The sequence below is a fragment of the Accipiter gentilis genome, chromosome 1 (genome assembly GCF_929443795.1).
Source record: "Accipiter gentilis chromosome 1, bAccGen1.1, whole genome shotgun sequence".
In the NCBI taxonomy this organism is placed as follows: Eukaryota; Metazoa; Chordata; class Aves; order Accipitriformes; family Accipitridae; genus Astur; species Astur gentilis.
In genome coordinates this window covers 7609578-7630636 of record NC_064880.1, presented here as the reverse complement: position 1 = coordinate 7630636, position 21059 = coordinate 7609578, and the positions used below count along the sequence as shown (strand labels likewise).

The following is a 21059-nucleotide window of genomic DNA, read 5'->3' as shown; positions in this document are numbered from 1 at the left end:
TGGCCTATGCTTGTCCAGCTCCAGCAGCCAAGCTCAGGCAGGGGATCACTCTTACCAAGTATTGTCTTTACCTCCCGCTATCTCTTACGTCCAAGGAAAGAAAGCTGGCACATGGTCACAAGGTCATGCTCCACACTTTCGGATCGTGGGAACACTTACGGAAGTATTCTGTCCTCTGCCAGCTGGAGCTGTTTAGTAGACAAAAAAGCCTTGGGAAAGATGATGTTAAAAGCCACCACTAAAGCTCCAACCCCAGAGTAAGTGTTTTACAGTGCAACACTTTTGAAATAAACTACACGGAATGAAGGAGTATCTACATTTGCAGTGTTTTATGGATTAACCAAAAGAACTTAAGACTGACCATTTTTATAACAATATATTCAGTAACAGCTGTAAAAATACATGAGCAAGACTGTTTAAGGTAGAGATTCTTAAAGGGGTTCCGACACAGCTGGCATACATGGCTGTGTGCAACAGAAAAAGAAAAATATCCAAGCACATACTAACAGTATATTTTTCTGATATCAAAGAGGTAAAAGCAAGGCTGAGCAAATGGACTCTTCAGTTTTCTTGCAGAGCATTTAAATAATTAAACAGCTTGCCAGCAGATCTCTTAAAGCACTGAAATAAAGGCAGATTCTGCTGTATTTCTGTCCCCAAATCTATGGTTATACGGTCACTTTAATCCAGCATAAATCCATGCTGGCACAGTCAAAAGGGCAATACAAAGCACACAGATTACAGAGCAAGGTGGTACCGTGTAGTATTGGATGCCTCTTGTATGTCCTATTTCAGAATTGAATGGGTAATTCTACCAGTATCTTTTGCTTTTGGTTCTTTCACTGTAGGTGAAATGAGGTTTTAAAAAACGGGTCTGTGGTCAAATACATCCTTTGGTTCCAGACCTCCACCCCAGCTGCAGTATATAGAACAGCTGTAGGTACTCACATACAAAGAGATAGGAACCACATCCGAGGTGCCAAAACCAGCAGCACACGGTTCCCTTATTTTATAAAAGGGTGAACACTCCCGGGGATGTACTACTACTGTAATTTTGAGAGTGGCATGTTATTAGTGGCACTTAAAAGTCCCACAAAGCCTTCACACAACTTGCGTAAGAGGAAGGTGTTCTTCAGGAACTCAGGCTATATGTCACCTACCTCACCACAGTTGACCCAACCTACTTCTCTTAACATCACCTGTTCTCAATTTCCACTTGCTTAATTCTCTTGTAAAATTACATACTGAAGACACAGTTTCTTAACAGACCTCCAGACAAAACACTTCTACTGAATTCTTGCCTTTAGACATGGAGAGGCTTATAAACCTCTGCTCACTGAGAAGGTGATTAGACAGGCTGTCTCCCAGTCTGGGCTGCTCTCAAAGCCAAGCTCTTTGAGGTTGCAGGACTTAATGAGCTTAGTGTTTACTTGATATGAGGCCATTTTCCACCATTCCTCTGTTTCATCCAGCACAGAGCTCCTGTGGAGGAGTAGGGAGTTCAGACAGAAATTCTAAATGAAGTTTTATTACAGCTCAAGTCACTGAAGGATTTAGAGATCATAGGAAGCTCAAAGACTGAAAATATTAGCTTAGATGAAAGCTCCTTAATAAGTTTCCTCTAAAGATGTTTGGCTATCTAGAATCTCCACTTAAGCATCTGCTATAGCCTTCCCATGGTAGTACCACAGGGAAAAATGTTATTCATATGTCTATAGGAGTAGTTATGTTTGTTTAGCTTCCTTTGCCTGCATCTGCTCTTCTCTTCAGAGTCTCCGCTGTACTTAGCTTATTTCCAAAGGAGAAACCCTCTAAGAAAAGCCACAGGTCTCTGGTCATCTAGGCACTCTGTGATGAGGTTCAAATGAAAACAAATAGTGCTGAAAAAAATCAGTTGTATAAATGTGTAGTTGCACAGAGGCACAGCTGTATACTTTAATTCCATTCATACTGTAAGAAATAGTGTTTAAAGGCTGAGTATGGGCAGATGTTATTCAATGCAGAAAACAAATACAGAAAACCAGGAAGTTACTATAGGTATGCAAATCGCAAAAATTAAAACAGGCAAAGTGCTGAACTTCCTTTTGACTCCCACCTGTCACGTCCCCTAAGCCATACAGCTCCTTAGGATGAGGGAGACAGGACACAGGAATACCTGGCATTTATTAATGGTCCCCTGGCCAGGATACTATATGCTGATAACATCAGGCAACAGGACCTGACCCAAAATTATGCAAACCTGCAAGTAAACTACTAGTCATGCAGCTGTTACAGTTCATGGCACCCAAATATGCTCTGCCAGCCCAAAGTAATAAACCATACCACATTTGCATTATATTTTGCACTGAATTGTCACCTGATAAATGACATTATTGTAAGCCAAGATATACCCAAAGCCTTTCCAACACCAGTGTCACTGGCAGAACCAGTAACACTTCACAGAAGCTATGCTTGTTTTCTTTTTTCAACAGGCACTAGCAATCTGATGAGTTACTACCTACAAGTATTTTGCACTTATTTTTAAATGATATCTTTACATATGCATTTCACTATATACACTTACAGATATTTACAGGCTTTATTCACAAGTTTTGACAACTCTGTTGCTAGTTACCTGATACTTAACCCATACTCCAGGTTTTAAGAGGGTTTACACAAACCTGCAGCTCTACCCATTTCAAAAGCTAAGCCATTCCACTTGAAAGGAGGTAAAAGATTTCATCTAAAGCTCCCAGCCTTACAGTCAGCAGGAATTTGCTTCTATTTGTCACAAAGACCTGCAGATTTAATTCCCTGGTCTTCACAGCTTTGTTCTGATAGCTTCTGCTCATTTGACTATGTTATTGCTGAGCACAAACAGAGTTAGGAAGTTTCTCCAAAGAGAAAACCAGGCTGGTTTCACTTCTGTATTGTATTTCTATATTAACACTACTCTGAGCTAACTCCTGAAGCAAGAAAAACCAGCTGAGGTAGTTCAGTGCTACGGCACTGAATTCTCCCTATTTTACCCCTTTCTGGGAAATAAGCCACTTGGGCCACCAAATCTTTCCCGCCAGCAAACCAAATATAACGCTTCTACTCAAGGCATGATTGTGCTACCTACCCCCTTTCCCATCTGTGATGCCACCTAAGAAGAACTGGGTGACCTAAAAATTACTTCAGTAGTTAGGATTAAGGTAAAAAAAGCCACGCACATGTAGTAAGAGCATTCATTATTTGGCCTGTGCTGCCCATGTTTGGCCCTGAAATGCCACCATCGTTAAGACCCTGCAGCTGGGTTGTAACAGATAAAACAAACATCTTTGAGCTGCTTCGCACACAAGTTTTGGTCAAGACTGGCATCTGAAAAGTTATCCAAATTTAAAGTACAAGCTGGCATCTCAGTTTTCAGAGAACAGAAACATAAGCTAAAAACCTGAAGGGACACCAAAAATAGAACAATTGCTCAACTTACACAATTTGAAGCAATCACACATCAGATCACTTTGGTCGCTGGTCAGTTTACAAGCAAAATATCTTCATAAATTAATCCAGGGCCAGAAGTACACAACCAGCAAATTACTTTTTTTTTTTCCCTTCCTTTTATGTTGCAGACATACCCCAGATTGTAAATCATATTATTTCCTGTCAGTTCTCCCAACAGGAATGTCTGACTAATGTTTCAGCTTTGTGGTACTAAAACACTAAATTTTTTTTAATTGAAACAGATACACAGCTTCCCCTCCTGCTTGTCATTTTAATCCTTGCCAACTTCCAGAGCTCAAAAGGCAGAAGACTCCCTTTTCAAATTACACAATAGGATAGTATTACTGCTAGAAACTTTAGCAAAGGCTTGAATTATTGTAACCCCTGTGTAATAAAAAGTACAGTAGTATGTTAAGTCGCAGGATTCCCTTCTTGGCTGTCAGCATTCACTTTTTAGGATATTAGATGGGAAGGGTAATAACTCTGTACGATCTATGAATCCCAGACAAGTTCTGCACTCATGACGTTTCCATCAGTTGCACATATTCCTTGCAATCTGTTTTTCTACGTTATTTTTCCCTTGACTATTAACCCTCTTCTGGCAGATCCTATCTAAAACCACTTGTAATGTACTTATAAATCACGGCTTCCTGACAGCAAGGTGTACTAGTGGGAGAAACAGGGATAGCATATTTAAGAAACAATCAAACATAATAAAAGCTGAAGATACACTATGCTGTGGATAGTCATAAAAGAACAGGTCAAACATTACTAAAAGAACATGACGCTGATGCAGACTACATTCTCCTCCTGTTGAGCTGCTTCTAGCTTTGTCTTCTCTGGTTAGGATGTGATCCAGTGGCTTTTATTATCTCAGACACTTATGACCATGTCATATGTTTAGTAACATGTTTAGCTCAGTTTGCTGTGTTCACATTACCACTGTGGTCAAGACCAAACAGACAGACCAATTGCCGAGGGTGCTCATTGCACGAATTGCAAGTGAGAAGGATCAAAGATCAAAATAAGACCAAGAAGTGATGGATCAGAAGATTTTAGCAGAAGCTGCTGTACTTGGTCTCCCACAGCTCCCCTGTAACCATTATTTACTTACAGACCAATTGTACAAGTCACTTCTCAGCTTTTGAGTCGGCAAATCCTTCTCGGAGATGGTCTCCTGCAGAACGTTATTTCTTTTATTCTACTCTGCTCTAACTTTTAAAACAATTGAGCATGCTATGGAGAAGCAGTACTAGCCCCAATTAATGACTGAAAATGTTTTCATGGCTTGTTTTCTGAATTCAAGTCTAGGTCTTGTACATGCTGACAAATGCACCTGCATGCTTGTCAAAAATAAGATGTCTACTCTCAACCTCAGAAACATTGACCAGCTTTTGTTCTACATTAGTCCAGAAATTTAATACACACTAACTTCAGAAGGACAAGTGCTCACCAGGGATCTCTTCTTTAAAGAGGTTCTACAGGAAAGGGTAACTCGTATGTCTGCTCCAAAGACTCATGCGGGGGAACTAAAATAATCTACGGGAAGGAGAGCAAATGAGGCAGCTTAAGTTTCACTGCTACCAGCACGCTGATGACATTGGATACTTCTCACCATTTCAGGCTGACAGCACAACTATGGCAAATCCAAGACAGATTAAAGGAGTGGCAATGGTCATCTAGGGCCAGCTACCAGAGATCTCCTCCTCCATTCAAGCTCAATGAGCACCTCAAAGCTTGCGATCAGCGGTTTGCCAAATCCTTGTTTGTTGCTTTACCTTTAGACAGATGCTTTCAAGCATCCTTTCAATCACACATTGTATCTGAATTCATCATTCTTACCTCCAAATCAGGTAAGCATTGTTCACTGTTCAAGGGACATTACCCAACATCCTAGCTCACCTCCAGAAATTATTATCAAATGACATATAATACACTGAAGGCATTTCCATCCGTTAGTTTCTAAATAAACCAGAGCTGCTTGCATTACTTTATTAAGAAGCTCAATCTCATGAAACAAATATTTGTCAAGATGTTTTACATCTAGCAAGAAAAAACTAACAACCCCTCATGGTCTGGAGCAGGCCATTCAACTGTAATTCACTATTTGCTTTCGAAGTAAGAATTCAGTATCTCCTGGAGTATGTTCAGCAGCTAGTTTGCACTCCTCATAGCTGTTTTTCGACTAGCTGCATTTCAGTTCCTGTTAGCACATCTACAAAGGTGTACAGTACACAGTGAAAAAAATTAACATTTGCTTGGCACCTCCTTCCCAGCAAGCATGTATTTCGAGATGCTAGATACTTGCATCTGTTTTCAAACCTAACTTAACATCTGTCACTTTAGACTTCATATATATAAAGTCCAATGCAAATCTCCATCACCTGTCCAATGAAAAGAGCCACCACGTACAAACAGAAGAGCAGGGTGGACCAGCAACAAGGCTTTCTGGGAACAGGCTATTCATCTTGACCTTTTGGCACATCACTAATGATTTCTGCACCAGTGTTTGTCTTCTAGGTAACAGAAACAATGTTTTATTTATTAAACTTGTCATTGAACATGACAATGTAATTTACTAGCTTTCATCTGGTGCCAAGAATTCCTATGAAGCATAAAGTTTGCAAAAAGTCAGATCCCAATAAATCATGGCATCAAGTGAATATGCAATCTATTAGCCCCACATGAAAGAGTAAAATGGGGACAGCAGTAAAATAGCTACATAGAAAAATTGCACAGATTGCAAAAAAGCATCGCTAACTTTTAATAAGTGGGATTAAAGACACTGAAGTTGACTGTAGAGCTGACCACCTTTGCCAATTAACATTACAAGATTTAATTAGACTTATGTTACTGCACAACAGGGGTTTGGGTTTTTTTCCCATTTTAAGTCTGGATTTAACGCCAAATAACATTTTCTTTGTTAGATATAACTACAGATAGGAAATCTTAGCTAAACAAAAAGAAAAAAGAAACTGCTACAGCACAGTACTGAGATAGGAGAACTTGTCCTGATTTTGCAAACACTTCGTAAGGAAGCCTGTAATGTCTGCCTAATAGTTCCCCTACCAGCACAGATGTTGGCTTGAGCACAACTATGCAGGCACCCCTAAAAGACAAACATCCAGACACAGACAGCTTTACTGACAGTGTAACTATTCACTATTACTTAATACATCAAGTAACTTCAGATGCCTCTTGTTATTTCCTTGTGACTCAGTTCAGCACTATATTCCAAGCATTTTCTGTAGCTTCACAAATACTTTGGCATATACTAAGCTGTTGTGCAGGCAAGTAAGCCTTGCTTTCTAAAAACTGTGAAGCTACCTCCTAACCACCCTCCTTCCCCCATCGGGCTCGCTCACACTGACTCACACCAAACAAAGACTACTTACTGCCCATGCAACAGGAAATCATTCACAGGATCTTCTTCCTGACCTTGTCAGCCCTTTTGTAAAAACTCCCATGCAACTCACCTCTGCAAGATCCTTTCGTATATAGCTCTTGGCTTCAACCCTGCAGATGTATCCCAAATTACTGATTAATACTCTCTCATCCTCAGCCTCTCACTTCATTCCTTCTCTGTAAACCTACTACTAACTGGCCAAGTGGATTAGTTCAGTCATTGAAATAAGCCAATACAGTAGGTCTGTGTTGGTTCATAAGCCTGATGACCTGTTTCTCACAGTCACATTGTCTTCTTGCCTTCCATTCAAACATTACTGAGGAAGTGCCCAAATCAAGTCTCTAGAGAAGGACTGCTTAATTTTTACAGGGGTCAATTTATTTTTTTAATTGAAACCATAATCACTACAAATACAACAGCTCTTGAGATTCAACACTGCCAACTGTCATCCTGAACATCCGCACACATATGGTTTGTGATGCTTTCTTTTAATTCTGTTAATGCTCGATGATTTTTTCAAAATGCTCTTTTAATTCTACATACTGCTTGTTTCATGTTCAAATCAGCCTGGTCACAAAAGTTTCAGAAGAGGAACTGCTCAATTGAAACAGAGAATTCTTTTCTTGCAGAAACAGCCAAGTTTGGCAAGTTGGCCCTGGCCTGGCAGATCCAGGTTCTCCTTCCAGTGAGCTGCAACCTAGATTTTTTCATATGAGAAGTTATTTACATCAAAAACATTTGAGGAAAATGCACATTATTATAGCAGCGGGGAGACATATACTCTATTACCAAAGTGACTGACAACAAACACTGACATGCCTACTGAAAGCATACCCAACACAAACATTCAACATCACAAATTCAGTATAATGCTTTAAGCCAGCCTGTTTGTAGAGCCCCCGTCACCCCAGGAAAGCTGCCGCCACACTGACAGCTGCCCAGTTTAATATACAAACTCAGCACTTTCCAGCGTCCTGAAGTCTAGTAGCCAGGGTTGTAAATTCACTAGATAACTCTGGCAAGTAATCAGATGCCTGGCAAGGCAGAGAGGAGAGACAGAGAGGTTATCTAATTAGCCCTCATCCCTGAGTGTTCTCCGATTGCCTAAAAGGTCAAAAAAGTAGGTTAATATGCCTTTCGCTTGTGTCTAGCAAGACGTACCTCGCTGACTACACTGCAAACCTTGCAGGACAGTTCAGTTTCATCCAAGGGATTCAGCCCTAAGGATTTCAAGTTTTAAACTAGAAAGATAATGGTTCTGCATACATACAAGGCATAAGACTATCACATCTCCACCTAACAAGATATTCATGCTCCCCGGAATTCCTTCCTTTGCCATAATTTCCAGACTTGCCTATTCTTTCAGTCTTTTTAGGCTTTCCTTGCCGCTTCTGAACACGTCTGACCCAGCCTTGAGTCAAAACTGCAGACAGACAGTGAGCGACCTAACAATACCTGCAAGTTCTGCAAAACTTTTAATAAATTTAAGTAGTAGAGACAGTTTATGCAGGGGCAGTGCTTCACATAACACACACGTGCCAGTTTCAATCCCTGTCACAGTTCTCCTTTAATTTAATACCAAGCTAATACTTATTCCATTTGGCCAGTTTTCACCTTACCAAGCTCTGAAATAGCTCTGCCTGTACTAATGGCTACGTGAAAGCTGTATTTGACCATCCAGTGAAACACTGTCAATACTGAGCCAAGATCATGCCTGTTCTTAGCATTACATCCAAAACTCTCCGTGATGACCCCTAAATGTGCACAGCGGCAGGACTCGGTGGATAAATACAGCTATTAACTGCTGCGGTCAGCATAATGCAGCTGATATTTTACCTCATTCCTCCATTTCATGGCTCTCTCCTCCTTTGAATTAACTCACCAGAAGACCCATCTCTTGTTTCTTGAGCCCGTCTCAAATTGCAAGCACAGGCTATCAGCCAGCCACCAATCACCCTTGCTAGCAGCAAGCTTTTTTTAAATCCTGATATTTACCAAAGCAAAAATAACTGGGGAAGGCAGGTAACAGGACATCACTTTCCAACTCAGCAGTTTGTCTAATGGAAAAGATAGAAAGTGTCACCTGAAGAAATACAAACAAAATTCCCTCAGAGAATAAAGAGTATTTTATTTATGGTGGCTTTGATTGGTGGCTTAAGGCAACCACTAAGCTTATGTCTTCAATACAGTCTCAACCCTCTTCCCTTCCACACAAAATCCTCTTACTTCAGCGCTCTTTTCAGTCTTGTTTCAGCTGATGCTGCTAAAGTTGTTAGATCCTGGGTTCTACTTTCACCCAGGCTGGTAACCCTCCCACTTTGCAACAAGGACGTGATTGAAATTCCAAGTCAATGCACCAGGAGAGAACTTGGCTCCACTTTCTGTAACAAAAAAGACATGGAGGACATCCTCTTCATACTCAGGGAAACAGCACCAGTAAGGACATGCTCCGTGGCATGGCTGCAAACACTTTGAGTAAGGTCTCATGGGTTTAAACTGAGAGTCAGGACTCCTAAGCCAAGCCTGCGCTGAAAAATAACACTGTCTACGCTGAGGAAATAAAAACTAGCATGGTTTCATTTGCATATAGCAGGAATAAAGTAGATAATTTATAAGAAGGGCAGCCAGATAAGTCAAGTGCGTACAAATACATTTTGTAGTTCTTCAGCCCAACTTGGAAGCGGCAGCACAAAGAGCACGAGCTCAAAGCATGCTGCACATTTTCCCTCTAAACCCTACAAGAGGAAGGTAGGGCAAAAGAACAGCACCAGGTAATACAAGAAAATTAATCTTACTGCTCAATGCCAAGGCTCAGGCCACCACTCTAGGAAATGCAGCACAAGATATTATCAAATGCAACTAAAGTAATTCTAAATAGAAGCCTATTTTGGGCACAAGTAAGAAATAGATCCTGTTTTCAATTCCTCACTCAAAACTTCATTGCATCTAAAAAGCCAGAAAAAGGACAGGATTGCCACTGCATTTGCATTACCCAGACAGCACCTGTTCTGGAAAATTACAACATTTTAATTAGGAAACAAGCAAAGCACCTTCCTCAAGTACACTGCATTTTCTTCCCATAATAAATCCTCTCAGCTCAACTAACAGGGAGATGTCTTTAAAACTTGCTCAACCAGCATTCACCCTCATGCCCCACAAAGGACGTTTCAAAAGCAAACAACTCATCTACCAGACAGACAAGAGCTCAAACTTCCCAAGACAACCTGTTTGGAAGCACCCCCGCCACCCTGCTTTAGGACATAAGACCCCCTAAGTGAATTTTGGCCACTTGATCAGGTCCAGGTGACAGGAACCCCATATTATTCAGCTCAATTAAGCCACAACAGCTTAATATTCTCCAAATGCATTGCAAGTTTCAGTTACAGTTCTCAGCCAGATATCCACTCATGGTATTTGGTCAATTCGCAAATTAATGTCAACATGAACGCCTCATTCGTGGACTATTAAGGCGGCATTACACAAAAGTTGAAGAAAAAAAAAAATCAGTTTATACTCTAGCTTAAAGTGGCCACACTTCCATCGCACTGGCCTGAATCCTTGATCTTCATGTTCAAGCTAGAGAAGCTTTTTAAATAACACAACATGGCAGCAAACAAACCTCAGGCTACAGCCCAGCTAGAGAGAGCAAGAAGCTTGGGAAAGGCTTGTGTTGTTCAGATGTATTAACTGCTCCTTCACACCACACAAGTTTCACCCATAAAAGAAATTCAAATTTGAAGTCTCCTGGTTTTATGTGAATTTTTTTTCACCCTTCTTCCTGGACATATCAAAGGATTAGGAAGAACTGAAGCATACACATGCTTTGGACCTTGCACATTAAGGAGAGCCATAAAGATTTGGCTGAGGCTTTTTAAACTCTTCAGGACTCCTAGCATAAATCAATGGGAAAGTGGGAAATTATAATGCACAGTGGCTTGAATAAAAATATGAATAAAAATAGAAGATCAACATCATTTTGAGTATCTTACACTTCTGCAATCATGCCTTTTGCCTGGAAAAAAAGTCCTTAAACAACACATTGGATTAAAGTCGGGTAAAAAAGGGGTACTTAGCATAGAACTAAACTCCAGCTTACATTGCCTGTACAGACACCTTTCAGAATTTCATGCTTCTCCAGTAAAATTGCTCTCTCTTCAGCAGGCACTGAAACATACTCAGTTTTATTTCAACTTGAGGTGGCACTACTACAATGTGTACTAGCTCAAGGGGGAAAAAAAAACCCCAAAACAACAAAACAAAACACTTCTCTACAAGTTTACTTAGCAGAGTAAGGAGCCATTTGTACTTGACCAAGCATCTCTCCAAAGGGCAGGCAGGAGAATAAACACTGGCACCGGCATTCCTCATCCAAGTCTTCAGAAGTATCCACCTACCCAAAGCCAAAGCAGATGAGTACGCAGCACTGGGGAGTGCTGCATGATCACACGCAGCCCCCAAGTTAATCAGCTATCCTTTGTATATGAAAGTCAACTGATAGAAAGTGTAGCTGAAAACTGTAGAAGTAGAAATTGAAGAGGGCAGCAATGTCTCCTTCCCAAAGAGAGTAATTTCTCTACTCAACTACAGCAGTAATGACTGAAAATAGTAATTCAAAGAGTTGAACTGCACTTTTCATTTTGTTTTACTCCCAGATGTCAACTAGTAACATATCAGCATATATATATTTACCACGTAAGGAAATCCTGTTTGAACAACTTCAGCTTGAGAATGTTTTTCCTTCACTAATAAACCACAAGATTAAGCACCACTGCAATGGCAGTATTCCCTATCCCAGCGATATCCTCTAACTTGATTATTTTGGGAATTTGCCTTTTAAGATAACATTTAGCTAAGCTCATATACTTGGCTAATAAAACCTGGAATCTACAAAATAGCTTAAGTCAGTATTTCTCAGAAAGCCCAAGGTGCAAAGGACTTGCTGTGGACACTGAAAACCTATCCTGAGCTCTCAGACTCTATGGTAGGGTTTCAAAAGCGACACGATCAGTTTAGAAGAGAGACGGGCTCGGTGTTCAACCGGCTAGAAAAGCGCTACCTTTAGTTGTGCAGTTTCACAAATCATTGAGTATAGTTTCGGTAACGGTTGCACAAAACCAAGTTATTTATCAAGCACCAACGTGCTTGCCCAAGACAAACAACCCCTACCTTGACAATATTAGTTACTCTGAACAGCACACAAGGTTTATGTATTGAGTGTCAGTGTTGCATCACGCATCCTTGGCTGTGCTTCAGCGCTTTTTAGCTGCCTCGCAAATTCTAAACGGATGATGTGCAGCCAGCGCTACACTAGACAGTTTGAATTTACGGTTGATTAAATTGTAAATTTTGCTAAAATTGTCCACCTTCTCCTGAAGAGTTGCCTAGCAGAATAAATACTTGCTAACATGATTAGGACAGTTTACATAACCTGGAAAGGAAAATTCTTCTTTTTTTTTTTTTTTTTTTTTTACAAAGAGTAACTGGATTCCATCTATTCATAACCCACAATTCCAGAAACCTCAGCAGATCCACTCTCCCAAGCCCTGCTTTGCCCTGAACAGTGCATTCACTTTATTTTTAGCACAAGAGACGGCATCCATCCAGGCAGTTTTCAAGCTTCATGTGTTGCCCTGCCCTGTTTCACCGAGCACCTGACTGAAATGCAGACATACTTCTGAAATTCTCACTTAAGCTCACCAGGAGCAATTCAGACGTGAGGTGGTACGGAGGAGACAAAGGTTCCCACCTCTCTGTTCTACATAGACATTGGTAACCCCATGGTACCAAGAAGGTGTTTGACCTAATATCCTGTACCGTACCAGCTTCTCCCAGCTGTTATGAAACTTGCTGTTGCCTTCAATGAAAGGGCCATTTCAGCATTTCAACGCTCCACTTCAGTATTGTGTTTTCATAACCACCAAAATGAAGGATCCGAGAAGCACTCTAAACACTGGGTTTGCACTTAAGTTGAAACTAGACGCTGCAACTGCACTGTCTGCATAATGCTAAATTAATTCTAAGAATCAGTAAAGTTTTAAAACATCACCACAGATTGTTTGCCTTCTGCAAACAAGATCAGTGATTTCTCTCGCACGCTCTTACTGGACCTAGATAATCCATGCTTAAGTTGCCACCTTCTTTGAGTCTTCAGATGCGTACACAGCCACCATGATATACCAATAGCAGCGGCTGCTGCAGGTTCATCCCTGAAGCCCACTCAACATCAGAGACTAACACACAGTGTTGAAAGATCTGATCAAATTTCTCCCACACCCAGTGGTCTCCGTGACTAAACATGAAAAATCAGGAGACAGCATAAGCTTACAGCACTCAGGAAATTTCTAAAGGATTTCTGCTCTACCTCCTCCAAAAGACTCATATGGTTACATTTAAACCCTGACTGGATTCTTCTTACAGCATGCTTTCCTATCCCCTTAAAACAACCTGGTATCACCATTGTTATTTTACACGAAGCCTACTTGTTTTCCTTGAATTCTTTTCCTGTGAGGATTTTTGCCATGGCAGAAGTTAGCATAATTTGTTGGAACCCTGATTTCGAATTCTGTAGTCAGGTCTCACACAAACAGATTTCAGAGTCTTAAAATAAGATACACAACTGAAATAAGATGCTCCATCCTGTCACCCCCCGCACTCACAAGTCAGACGCAGCATCTCATTTGTTCAAACAAGAACAGAGGAGCAGAACCTTGACCATTCTTCACCTTTCACCAGAAACTAAAGATCTTTATCCTGTATAATAAAGGTGGCAGGATCACCGTGATCTTCAGCTCTGAAGAAACAACATAAGGTATCGTCTCTGAAATTCTCATGGTTGAAGGTGAGAAGTAAAGGATTACACTTGCTTGCTTAACCAGTCTTTATATTGCTATATTACCAGGCACTGGGTTGCTCTTTTTTAAATCTAAATACATTCAAACGTTGGAAAACCAGAATCACAAATTCCCAAAGAACAAAAGGTACCTCAGTGATTCCATACAAGTGATTACATCCACGGGGGTTACATTGCCTTAAATAGGCTCCGCAAAAGCACGCATCCCTCCAGGCAGAGCTGGGAGCAGACCAAGGCCTGGGCCAGCTCCCGTTCTTATTGCTGCGTTTGTTTAGAGCTGATGAAATCTGCCCCCTTTACAGACAGTGCCAAAATGAAATCGAAAGGTTTTGTGACCTGAGCTAATCCATTCAGCAAACACACAGCAAGATGGAGATTCTTTCACATGACTGAAGAAACGAGAGGCTCTTCTCTGAAAAAAGGAAAGTTCTCATCCCCGCAGAAGAGTAGCACCCACCGCTGCAACACTACCTGCTCTGACTGCGCTCGGTTTTCCTGTATTTTGCAGATTCCACTAGATCTTAGCACACCTTAACGAGCAAGCCCAGCTTCCAGAGGAAATGCCAGACCATGGGTGACAATTTGGGGTTTGTGAACAGCAGCAACGGCAGACTGGGCCCCCACCGCTCTTAAACGCTGCTGCTGCTGCTGCTGCATGCATTCGCTCGCTCCCTTTACAACTACATCAAGCGGTAACATTCGCCGTCCAAAGCGGAAGCATTCCCTCTGTAAACACCACCCCAGGTATCAGGCCCAGGAACCTGGAAGTAACAGGGCAGCAGAGCAGCCGGACGGGCCCGGACGCCCCGCAGCCCGCCGCCGGGCCCCGCGGAGCCCCGGGCAGAGCCGCTCCCCCCGCCGCCGCCCCCGCCACCAGGCCAGGCCACCCCTCCCTCTCCCCTGGCGGCACCGGCTCGGGCCCTCCCTGGCCGCCGCCCCGGGGAGGCCGGGCGAGCCCCACCGGCTCCGCCGCCCCCCTGCGAAGCGACCGGGGTGGGGGTGGGGGAGGAGGCGGGGGCGGCGAAGGAGCCACCGGGGCGCGGCACCGGGGGGATGGGAGGGGGCGGCACCGCCGGGAGGAAGGGGGACGCGGGGAAGGGGACAGGGCAGCGGCGAGGGGCCGCCCCCCTCGCCCTTACCATGGCGGCTCGGCGGGGCTGCGCTGGGCGGTAGCAACGGCGGCGCCTCCCGGTCCCGTCCGGTCTCCCTCCGAGGCAGGCCGCGGCCCTTCCACTTCCGCCGTTGCCTAGGAGTGAACATCCGGGTCAGCGCCGAGCCGCCCCGCCCCCTCGCCGCCGCCCCGCCAATCAGCGCGCGGCTCGCCGGCCATCGCCAAGTATGGAGCGCGGCGCGCGAACGGGGCGGGGAGGGGCGAGAGGGCGGAGCGGGAAGAACCATTCCCCCGCCCCGCAAGGGGTGGCGCGCAGCAGAGCGGCGGGCGGAGGGACCGCGCGAGGGAGCAGCACCGCGGGCGCGAGGGCGGCGGGCGTCACCAGCTCCAGCGCGGGGGTAAGCCCGGCCGCGGCCGGAAGGAGGACGGCCAATCAGAGACGAGGGGGCGGAGACAGGGGCGGGGCCTTGGGGCGGCTCAGCCCTCGTGGCGCCGGCCGGCAGTCGGCCCCAGCTCCTGGCCGGAGCAGCAGGTCCCTCTCCTTTAAACACCTTTTAAACACTTAAATAGCCCTTGGGGTTAAACGAAAGCCCGTACGAGGCCGGTAGTTAGCACGGAAAACGTCAGCCCGAAGAGGTAACGTTTTGGCAACCCCACCAGCGCCGAAAAGTGGACTTTGTTACGGAGGTAACTAATAGAGCATCTGGTGCTGCCTGTAACACGCCTACTCCAGCTCCGAAGTGACAAGGAAAAGTAATCAGCCTCTGGCTGCTTAAGGCCAGGGTTAATTAATTTGAAAAGCAAGTGTTCAGCCTTCTCTGGAAGCTTAGTCTTTGATTCCACAAAGCATGTAGGTACCTGCTGGAAGCCAAGCAGATACTTACATATTTTGATGACTTCAGGGCTCAGGCAGCTGCGATACGGATCTCCAAGCACGAGATAGAAATCAGCAAATCGTGTGTATGTGCAAATAAAGCATTTCTGTTTTTTTAGACTGTCCCAGAAAGAAACCATTCCCCCCCCACACCCCCCAATTGACATTTCAGTGATCTCGGGTAAAACTAATCAAAAATCCTGGACTCGTACTTCTCAATACCGACCTGTGAATTTAAGAGCTGCAACGTGCCCAGTTACCCCAGGAAAGCATCTGATTCATTGTGCGACAATACGTTCCTCTGCAGCTTTTTTGGAACAATTATTTGGCCCGTGTTTCACCAGAGTTTTGGTGCCAGGCTGCCGAGAACCCTCCGCTGGTGCTCTTTGGCTCCCACACCGCAGACTTGGCCCTCGTGAGCCAAGAGCAAAGGACAGAAAATAGCAGAACAATCTCAAGAAAAACAGGAGCTATATTACTTCACAGAAAAACAAAAGCACATAAAACTCCATCGATAACCCACTACCAAATAAACCCCAAGATGGGAAATAATCTTGCCATGCCTCGTAGAGCAGCCACATGGCCTCTGAAGGCATTTCCTGCTCTAGAGTCTCCAAATTCAGTTCTTTGCCAGTACAAGTCAGCCTAACCTCCTTAAACCCAGCCTGCAAGATCCAGCAGTCCGAAGTGGCTTCTCTTTTGCAATCCCCAGATCCTTCAGTCCTTATGTTCCCTCAGAGGTGCCTACTAAGAGTAATCAAGAAAAGCAAGCCTGTTCATTACACAGGGCAAATTATTCATTCCTTTTACAGGGGTCCACACATCTAATGCACACATTTTCTTTGGGGCAGGGTCTGGGAGGACAGAATTGATAAATTTGAAAACACATGTTCTAAACTTCATTATTTTTGTCACAAAACTCATGCAAAGTATTCAATGACTCCTCTACTTTTAGTAGCTTTTATAGTTACGAACAGACAGTTTCTAGCTGCTTGCTGCAGCCGCAGACCAAAAGCAGAATTAGGCAGCCCAGTATATTTTAAACAATTTGAGATCCAAATGAATGTTGAGGACAAGAGGATGTTTTTCTTAGCAGAAGAAATACAAGTATCCTGGATTTTGCTTTCCTGCTAATAGGTATCAAGAAGAATAAACAGCTGCTTTTTGTTTTCCCAAAAATATTTGCATTAAGAAGATCTGCAGATTCCTTTTGCAATTGATGTAACATCTTCTCAAATGAGGACCAGCTGCTTGCTTTGCTTGTTTATAGCAGGACATGCTTAAGGGAATTTTTTTCTGTTGTTTATTAAAGATGTAGGACCAGACTCTTCCTGGTAGGCTGCAATTTGCAGCATGTAGTGGATCTCAGCAGGCAGAAGGCTCCGTGTGTGTAACTACAGTTGTAGCCATCCTGCCTTCTGCTGTGATTCGTGGAGGGGGTGACACCAAATACAGCTAATTCAGGGACATTTGATAAATTTGAGTGCTGTGAGGTTGGCATTACCTGCACTACAGGCACTTCTTACACCTCCTGGCATGGAATCACCCACCTAATCAGAAAAGTGTGCTCAAAAGGCTGCTTGTCAGGCATTACGCATCTTTAAAACGAGGGCCTATAAACAAAGGAAGCAAACGATGATGTCAGTTGACGGCTTAACAGCCCAACAGCATCAGATTCATGTGCAATTAATAACAAGGCTTTTGATCTTGCAATCAGCAACTATAAAATACATGTGCTTTCCCTGTACATTTGATTATATTCAAGGAAGCAGAAGGATAAATACTTATTAGCATTACAAAGTACTTTTCACATTTAGCCAGAACTTTGTAGAGCATTTGTGGTCCAACACAATGTGGTTTTTATTTTATCCTCCTGTATGCATGGTGAAATGCTATTTATTTTGTTTATTCCAGTGTTTAGCCAGGACCAAGGGTGACTGTGTGAACATGCTTAGAAACAAGGTCCTAGAGAAAACTTTCATACTTCACTGAATATTCATTTTTCTATTAAAGAAAAAGAAATCTTGAGGGTTTTTTAGGTCAGATTGCCCATTTTCTTTCATGTCAACCTTGTGGCACTTGAAAGATATGTAAACTTTTATTAGGGGTTCTCATAAATTGAATTTACTGCTGCAAGAGTCTTCCAGCAATGGTAAAGTTTAGCTTGCTGGGTTTTATTAGTCAGAGTTAGTAAACCAGCAGCATCACTTGATTTGAGGCTGAAAACCAAGCATTTCTTGGACACTAATATAGGAAAAAGGTACCTACAACACTACCCAACGTCTTGGAATTCTGTAGTCAAGCCACAGATAGTTCTCACTATGGAGATCTTTATACACACTGTCAAAATAGCACACAAACAATTAAAAAAGCCTCCCTCCCATTCCAATTCCAAAGCAACTTTGCTGAGGATACTCTTGGAATATAAAGGTTTTAAGAGTTCCCCCATTCACTGCAGGAACTGACGAGTAAATCAAAATACCATGTTTAATGAAAAAAAAACATATTGCCCATTTAGTGTGAGGTTTGAGGCATTTTCCCCCTACTAAGAATACTAAACCCAGACTTTTTTCCACTTTATCAGCACCCAAGCAGATCTGCTCATTTGATTAATAAGACAAACCTGCAGCCTAAGATGTCCATATACTGGCCAGAAATGAGACATTCTACTACCAGTGCAGCACTGTCACAGTAATGGCAGAGAAATTAAAGGTTACACATCACTCAAGCACACATATCGCTAGAGGCATGAAGTTTTTCTGGCTTGACCATTTTCTTATAATTGTTTTGCCTAAATAAGTAAGACCAAGTCATGTCCCATATCCCTCTTTCACAGACTGAAGGGCAGACTTAGCCACTCAGCTAAAGCCAACATCCACAGTGATGTCGTGTTAAAAAGTCACATCTCTGCAATCTAGGTCCGTATCTTGGGGCATAGAACTACTTTTATTTTTTCCCCACATAAAAAGTAACATCCTCATCCACTAATAACAATTGCTTTATTTCAGTCCAAAAGTATCCGCCCACATTCTGAGAACACTGTCTGGCCATGCCTTGGAGTTGTTTGCAGCCACACTGTTTTCATCTGTCCCACAGATTTCAATCCAATTGTATTCCACAAGATGTTTAATACAAGATGGACAAATGTGACCAAGACATACCTGAAATGCCACCTCAAGAAACCCAGCAGTGCTTATTTAGAAAAGGACTATGAGGCATTTTTTTAAATATCAGTCCAGAATAGTGGACTGCAGGACTACTGGGATCACTACTTTTCCACCATATTCCACTTAATTACATATCCTAGGATGCTCTTTATTTCTGTGCTTGCGACTGCTCTTTTAACTTTATATTTTAAGCATAGAAAGCTTGATAGACAGGAGCTTTCAGAAGTGTCTTTAGCCTGAGCAAAGAGAGTATTGAGAACATTCTTGTCAAACTTGGTCATTAACTGTAGTAATAGTGTCTGCAGCCTGACATTAAAAAAAAAAAAGTCAAGGAGAAGCTGATTAAATGCACCAGAAAGAAACAAAACTTTCCATTCCCTTACTTTTTCCTTGACACGTTGCACTTCATTTGAAGCTTGCTAATATACCAGCCAAAAGAATTGTAAGGGGCTGGATTCCTTCTTAATACAATAGTCACGGTTCACTAGTTAGAATCTGTACAGAATTAGCCAGTGACATGGACGAATGGAAAAACATACTTTAAGAGCTGAAAAATAGCACTCTTTTGCAGGCTTATTCATTAGAAAACCTCTATCAATACAGTGCATGAGTTCTTTTCCTAGTTCTACTACTAAACTAAAGAATTATCACAAATAGTACACATCAATTAAAGACGAGAAATGTCATAGCAGTGCTTATGCCTGTAACATAAGTTAGCAAAAACTCAGATCAATGTTTCCATGCAAGTGCTTTCCTCCAGAGATTTTTGGGGCAAACTTCATATTCACAGCAAAAGCAGCTTAAAGCAGAATTAGCACAACGAGCTGTGACACATCTTGTTCCATTTTTCAAAGTTCCACTTCAATCAGCCGTACCTGACAACTGTAACCAGCAGTACCACACTACTGAATATAACATTACATCAGCTTTGCAAAATTGGCATGAAAATACATTAGCACGGACAGAAAATGGACTTGCTTATTAACGTGAATGTGATCACCATGAAAAGACTGAATGGTATTTCACTCTGCATCACAAGCTGTCTCTCCTAATGCAAGTCTACCTCAGCCTTTAGACTATTGTTCATCCCCACAGTATCTGACTGCCTTCCACATAAAATCAGTAAGAATAGCAAAGTAGACTTAATGGAGTCTCTGGCACTTTTCCCATTTTAGGGCAAAGTTCTGCTGAGGAGGGGTTTCTTTTTCCTCAGACTTCGGACTTAGATTTTTTTTGTTGTTGCTTGGATAGGAAGAAGGCTTTCAAAGAGAAAAATAAGCATCAGTATCTGCTGGTGAATGTGGCTTGTATCTGTGAGGAAAAAAACCCAACAAACTGGAGCGGAGACTGAGAGCTGAAGTTTCCTGCCCAGGACTGATTCTCTCTGTAACATAAAAGAAGCTTTCTGGAAGTACAGACAGCAAAGTGGGGGCCCACTACCAAGGCTGTGTCAACCATCTCAAGCAGATAACTCCTACACTGCTGTCTTCCTATGCAGATCGCTGCTACTCTTGGCAGGCAAAAAAAAAAAAAAAAAAAAAAAAAAAGGTGTGTGTGGGAGGAGATTCATGTTATTTAAAACTATGGGAGAACTTACATGTGTATTCTGTAGAAAAGAGGACATCAAGAGCACATTAGTATCCAGTGGGGAACTGACAGAAAGGATGCTATAGGATTCTTTGAAAAAACAGGGTAAGAGGCAATACTTATCCTGAGGAAAGATCAAGATTTTAAAGAAACTTGCTTGGAAGTTTTAAAACAAAAACTATTGGGGTGAGGGTGAACCATCCTATACTGCAGTATGTAAAAGATAGGGCTAACAGTGAAAAGAAAAGAAAGTCTATTATGTTCAAAAGGGACTTCAAATTCCAGCTGGTGCAGCCCCAGAGAAGCTCCTCACCTGTGTGCACATATGTGTACCCTCTGCATGACTTCTCCCACTAGACACCAGGGAAATAGTAATTCTTAAGAATAATAGCTGTACTTATTCATCTTAGAGTCCCAGTTCTGCCTCTAGCTTGTTTCATGGCCATCTGTTGAAAAACTAACCAGCAGTTTATTTAAGTGAATGCCTAACTAAGTCTATGAGCAGTCTCACTAATTTAATACACGAGTTAGGTATATAGTTGAGAAAAGTGGTGATACAAGGTCTGAACCTACTTGACTTCCAGAGAAAGGCAGGGATT

The 21059-nt window shown here is 42.5% G+C and overlaps 1 protein-coding gene across 3 annotated transcripts in view; it reads right to left on the bottom strand.

Annotated features, from left to right (window-relative positions):
• CAPZB (capping actin protein of muscle Z-line subunit beta) overlaps positions 1–21059 on the bottom strand; it is a 70066-nt gene that overhangs the window by 46897 nt on the left and 2110 nt on the right. The window contains exons 1-2 of one of the 3 annotated variants that reach the window (XM_049815727.1): positions 15933–15966; positions 14861–14967 (exon numbers count right to left, since the gene is read on the bottom strand). In XM_049815727.1, the coding sequence (XP_049671684.1) occupies positions 14861–14863 (3 nt within the window). In that variant the 5' untranslated portion in view covers positions 14864–14967; positions 15933–15966. Of the gene's footprint in view, positions 1–14860; positions 14986–15932; positions 15967–21059 lie in introns of those variants that run through there. The other 2 variants (XM_049815717.1, XM_049815736.1) reach the window with 2 other exon arrangements.